Below are 5,843 nucleotides of genomic sequence, written 5' to 3'. Positions count from 1 at the left end.
GCCGTGTACTTGATGCTCCAGGAAGGCGAGAGGAGCCCCCAGCTTCCACGCCAAGGGGCAGGATTCTCCCTAGTAGTAAATCATCTCTCTCACTCTCTCCCCAAATGGCTGGTGCTGCCATCCCCTTGCCATGCTTTGTAAAAGCTGGCAAAGATTAATCTCTACTTGCTCTGCATACACAGCATTTTGTTCAGAGAGACAACAGTTTTCCTTTCCAGTGCTTGGGTTTGGCCTTGGCAAGGGAGGGGGCCGCTCCAGGAAGCAGTGTGAGGTGGGGGTGGTGGAGGGCTGAGGGGCTGTAGATATTGGTTGCTGTTGCTAATTTTTGTTTAGCTTTGGAGCCACAGCCTCAATCCAGTCGAGAGGCAGTGGGTCCTGTAATGAAGAGAGGCCACTCCAGAGGAAGGTGGTTCACCCTCTGCTTCCCCATCCCTATTCCTGGCCCCCAAACGCGCCAGCCAAGGCTGCTTCCCAGAGTCCGATCCTTGAGGCCGAGTCACGCTGGTCCTTTTCGGCCCTCCCGTTTCCCTCAGTGTCCTGGGGGCGAGGAAGCGCTGGCTGAGTCCCCGGGGGCACCCACGGGCGTCCTGGAGCCGACAGCCCGCGGGCAGCCCCTTATCTGGTGAGGGGCACCTCCTCCCTCTGGTCCAGCGCGACGGAGGAGGCCTTGCTAAGCACAGAGGGCGCGAAGGTGAGGAAGGAGTCCGAGCGGGAAGTGGAGGCACAGGTGAAGTCCGAGGTGGCGGCGGCGCGGGGCGCCAGCCCGTTGGCCGGGCCGCTGTGGCAGGCGAGGCAGGAGCAGGGGCCGCCGGCGGAGGCGCCCAGTCCGTGCGCCGGGCCGGGGTAGAGCGGCGGGTGGCGGAAGGCGCACAGCAGTTCGGGGCGCGCGTAGGGCTGCGAGAGCACCCGGAAGGTGTCGAGAGGGCGCAGGGGGCCGCTGAAGGGCGAGGCGGTGGCCGATGCAGCGGATGCGGCGCCCAGGCCCACAGGCGAGTAGTAGGGTAGGGGCAGATGCGATGGGAAGGGGTAGGGCAGACCGCCGGCGGCCGCCGCGTGGCTCATCATGTACGTGTAGAAGGCGGGGTCCGCCGGGTGCGGCCACGTCATGGCCAGCCGCTGCCGCTTGTCCTTCATGCGCCGGTTCTGGAACCACACCTGGGGAGAGGAGCGGGGCAGGATCGGTAGCTGTTCTAGGCCAGGTTTCCAGGGCCCAGGAATCCTCTCTCACTCACTGCAGGGGACAATGTTGGTGGCGCACAGAATACCCAAAGCAGACACCACTGGGGCGGAAGCAAGCCTCACTACCACCACCTGAAGCTGGAATCCCTCCGAGAGAGACTGGGAAGTCACTTCAGTCTCGGTCCCTCCTTCCCTCTTCCCACGTGGCTACGACCCCCAGAGCTGCCAGAACCCTCTGTGGGTTCACAAGTAGTAGAAGGACCAGGACTGCATGGGTTTGAGACTGCAGGCAGTGTTTACTGAAAAAGGTGACCCCCTTTCCTTCCTTCTCTCTTGGGTCACCCCTTGTTACCCACACAGGCACCCTATCCCCATCCAAGGAAGGTAGTCAACCCGCATGGCCGCAGTGCCCTCCTAGGGTACTATTAGGAGGGTAAATCTGCACGCAATAAACAGGAAAAACCCAGGCTCATATTCCTGGCACCGATTTAGGGAGTGGACAGTTGGCATTACTTCCTGGTAAATGGGTGCACACTTGCCTGCCCAGTCCCGACCGCCCATACCTTGATGGTAGTTTCCGGGAGGTTTAGAGCGGCCGCCAGCTCGCATCTCCGCGGCCTGGATACGTAGTTCTCTCGGTAGAATTCTTTCTCGAGCCGCGCAATCTGCTCCCGGGTGAAGGCGGTTCGGTAACGGCGCATCTGGTCACTGGCGCTACAGGCCAGGGTGCCTTGGGAGCCGCCGCCGCCACCGTTGCTCTTCGGGGCCTCGCTGCCGCCGTTCGGGCTGCCGACCAGTGCCTCAGAGCCGGGCCCTGCTCAGGGAGCCCAGAGCACACACGTGCACATACACAGACACAACAGATACACACAACAGCTGACTTGGAGCTATAGGCCCAAGATGGGGCAAGTTGGAAAGAAACATCCACCTCCCTTAGCCACCTCAGTAACTGCCTCTCGGGGGCGCTGCAGCCTCCAGGGAACCCAAGAAGGAAGGATAAGGGCTTGCCCGTGGGATGGGTACATGGGTGTCTTTGGGGGAGGTCTGGCCTGGCTGTTGTTTGAGAGGTGTCCATCTAAGGCAAGCTGGGTACAAAGACTCCCAGCTACCCTTCCTACATGCCCTGGGGCACAGGTGAAGTGCAGCCTTTCTGAGCTTTCTGCTTACCATTGGCAGGGATGGGCAAGGATATGCACTTTTGACCCAAAAGTTACTTAAGATGCATCCTTGTTTTGGAGCAGCTGTAACCTCTGGGTCTTAGAGCACTGTAGTTTCCTTGCTGTTGTTTGCCAGGCCTGCCAGCACAGGTGTGGGAAGGTGTACCAGGTTGCATGTACTGCAGGGGTGGCATGGGAGTTCATATTTGAATATCCTATCACCTTTGTGTGTTTGAGTGAAGCATAGGCTGTTCTGAGGGTATGTTATGGTAGGGAGTCTGGATAGAGTGAGTGATAAGATGGTAAGGAGTGGGTGTGGATACTCTATATGGTGTTGGCTGCCAAGGCCAACGGGTGGTCTTTCTTCTCTCCCAGGCTCTTTCCACTTGCTCCCACAGCTTTATGGAGGAGTATCTGCTAGTGGGCTCTTCCTCATGATTTTCCCCCCTCTCTGGTGAGGGTGATGGCTCCTTCTGAGCCATCCATCCCCCTCTCCCATTAGCCTTTGGTCTGGGAGGGGTTCCCTAGTTAAAGCTCCCTTGTTTTGGGCCTACCTCTGAGAAGGGTGGAGCTCCAGCCCCCTGCAGCTCCTTTTCCTTTGGGTGGAGAAGTGGGACTAGGAAGGGAAGGGGAAAGGGGGAGGACCCGATCTCTGCCTTTTCAAATGCAACCGGAGACCAAAGGCAATTAGACCATTGGGACCATTTCCGACCTGGCGCCGCCAAGCCCGGGAAGTGACAAGGTAATTTGGACCTCTGACCGACGTGCAAACTGGTCGGAGGGCTGCAGCACTCGGGCTTCCCGAGTGGGCCGAGATTTTACGGTCCTTTATGGACTCCTGGCTTCCGCGCCTAGATGCGTCTTACACCCCGCCAGCCTCAAACTGCTGGGACTGGCGTTTGATCTTGCCCCAGCCTGGGGAAGGTATCTTCCCCCTGCAGTTGAAGCATTCCCACAAAACAAGGGGGGAGGGGGGGAATAGGGTACACGTTGACTCCCTGGAGCCCAAGACTTTCATCTCCCACCCCCAAGGCACAGCTGTCACCCTCAGTCCCGCCAATGCCAGCACACAGTAGGAACCCCCTGCCAGGGGCTGATAGCAGGGGAGAGTTGTTCAGGTGGGTCCCCCCAGCCATCCTGCCCTGGGGAAAATGCTGTCTTCCTCCCCGCCTGCGCCAAAACGAAGCCTGGGCGCAGTGGGAGGCCCCGGGAGCGGAGGGGTGCGGTGGCTACCTTTGCTGTGCTGGTACTCGGCGTTCGCAGTGGCGCAGTCCGGGGTGCAGCTCACCTCGATTTCTTCATAGAAATCCGACTCGGTGTCCGAGCTACTGGGTTGCCCCTGGCCAGAGAGACTGTCGGCGGAGGGGGCTGGGGGTCCCGGGCCGAGCATGGCTGCCCCGGCTACCCGTGGCTCTGTGCCCGGACCCGCCGCGCTGCCCGCTAGTCCATCGACCGGCTCCTCCTCTGGGCCTCCCCCGCCGCGCTCCCGGGAGGCCGGAGGACCGGCCCGAGGGCTCAGGCAACCACGGGGAACCATCTTCTCCGGCGGCTCGGACAACGGGCTACCCACGGCTTCGGACAAATTGGAAACCCTCTTGCCAACCAGAGTGCCAAGCTGACCCCCATCCAGAAACATGACCATGTCCTTTCGGCTCTCCATCCCGGGGCTCTCCGGTGGGGGCGGGGGAAAGCCCCAAATGAGCTCCTAACCCCCTGATCCCCGAGTCCCCAGCGGCCGGATAGATCTTGGCTGCGAGAGGGAAAAAAAGAGGCCCGGCGACTGGGCGGGTGCGGAGTGGCCAGAGTGCGTTGTCGACGGCGGTGGCGGCTGTGGCGTTGGGGAGCTAGGGTCACCTTGTGATGTGAGCGCTCCTCTGTGCCGCACCGCCTCTGGGAGGAAGCCCCATTGCCCTCTTCTTTCTAAGCTGTCATCCTCCTGCTGCAATCGTCATTACAGTACCGCTGGTGACGCCACTCGGCCAGCGCAAGTGGATAAATAGAAACGTCTGCCACAGCGAAGATGAAAGGAGACCCGCAGCTAATGGCTCGGCAGTGATGCGCCAGGTGTGGGCCTCGCTCGAATGGGGAGGAGAGTGTGAAAACAGAGAGACACACACACTGAGAGAGGGAGACACCCAGGCAGAGGGGATGCAAATGGAATTCCGCAGAAAGAAAAGAGAGCTTAACGCTCTCGGCGAGTTCCGCAGAGGCAGCAGGGACTCGGTAATTAAATTCGCTTTTGATTTTTTTTCTTTCATTTGATTTTGATTTTGATTTTGATTTTTGTTTTCTTAACTTGGCGTTGCTCTAACACTGATGAAAGAATCCATAACTGCATTTCAGAAGTGTGAAGGCCAGCTTACAAGCCTCGATGCTCTCTGCATTATTACAACTGCTTCTGGGAGCTAACCTCAGATCGCTCCAAAGTCTTTTTACAAGCTACCAAAGGGGGGAAAAAACCCCAACAAAAACCCATATCCCACCTCCCCAGGTTGACTGGAGAGCTGGAGCCTGGGCTGTCCTTTCCTCTCTTCTCCTCCCTCCCCCATCCCGTCTGCCTTCTTCCTTCAGGGCACCAAACTTTGCGGTTTTTCTTCTCCAAGGGGCAAGAGATAAATACCGTTTTTTTTTTTTTTCTTTAATGACCCGCCTCAGCTGCTGAGTCAGTGTTCGCTGATTTTTTTATTCCCCTTCCCCATCTAGATGGCCTTCAGCTTTCCGCAGCCTGGCTAGACCTCAAGGTGGCTATTGATAGAGGAGATCATTTGCTTGGGCCTCGCCTGCACTTCAGGTATGTTGGGTGGGGAGAGGTTCTAAGAATGGTAGTTTTTTCTCTTTTCTTGCCCATATTTTAAGGTATTTGTTGAGAGTCAACGAATTCTCCCCAAAAGAGATTTTTGAAGTGAAGAGGTACTGGTAAATTTGGCCCTTATTATGGCAGCACTGGAGGCCTCTACCAGGGAGAGGTGCTAGCTTTGACCCAAGGATTTAGGGCAGGGACTGGGAGCACTCCAGCACCCAGAATGGTGGGGCGCATAGCAGTTTGACTCACAGGGTCCTCCTCAGGCCCTGCCCAGGGGCAGTGGTCCCTGGCTCCAAGAGTTGATGATGCTAGGAGTAGAAGACATAAAAGTCACTGAAAATGCCCTAAAAGCACCAGTGACCAGCGGCTCTGATAAAAATTTAGGAATGGAAGCCAAACCCCTATTACAGGTCTAGGGGGTATGGAACTCGACTTTTGGAGGGCTGCCACAGACCTTTCTCAGGTCTTCTTCAGGCAGGGAATGGAATAGAACCCTTTTAGATTGGGCAAGTGTCCTGAGGCCTGGCAGGTGGTCTGGGTCTCTCCACACTTTGTTGAGGTGAGCCCTTTCCATGCTCAACTCCCCTTTCTCTGCTTCCTGCCCCAGATCTTGCAGCCTCTTACATAGTCAGCTGCAAAGGGCAGCCCCTGCACCTCCCTTCTCCATGTTCTTCTGTCAAGTCTCAGCTTTTAAAGAAAAGTCC

At 57.7% G+C, this 5,843-nt stretch overlaps 1 protein-coding gene across 2 annotated transcripts; it reads right to left on the bottom strand.

The window, feature by feature from the left end:
• Positions 1 to 496: 496 nt before the first annotated feature.
• On the bottom strand, positions 497 to 4,475 carry EVX1 (even-skipped homeobox 1). Of its 2 annotated transcripts, none has more exons than XM_003788531.2 (3): positions 3,570 to 4,475; positions 1,743 to 1,993; positions 497 to 1,155 (listed from the first exon to the last, which is right to left on the bottom strand). In XM_003788531.2, the coding sequence occupies exons 1-3, from the start codon at positions 3,994 to 3,996 to the stop codon at positions 616 to 618; spliced, it is 1,218 nt and encodes a 405-aa protein (XP_003788579.1). In that variant the 5' UTR covers positions 3,997 to 4,475; the 3' UTR covers positions 497 to 615. The 2 variants fall into 2 exon arrangements, with proteins under 2 accessions (XP_003788579.1, XP_012659813.1); XM_012804359.1 differs by having other exon boundaries at positions 616 to 1,155; positions 3,625 to 4,330.
• Between the last annotated feature and the right edge of the window lie 1,368 nt (positions 4,476 to 5,843).

This window comes from Otolemur garnettii, unplaced genomic scaffold (genome assembly GCF_000181295.1).
Source record: "Otolemur garnettii isolate 467f Iridium unplaced genomic scaffold, OtoGar3 scaffold00028, whole genome shotgun sequence".
Taxonomy (NCBI): Eukaryota; Metazoa; Chordata; class Mammalia; order Primates; family Galagidae; genus Otolemur; species Otolemur garnettii.
Note: the sequence above shows the minus strand (reverse complement) of the source record. Positions and strands in the feature narration are given on the sequence as shown.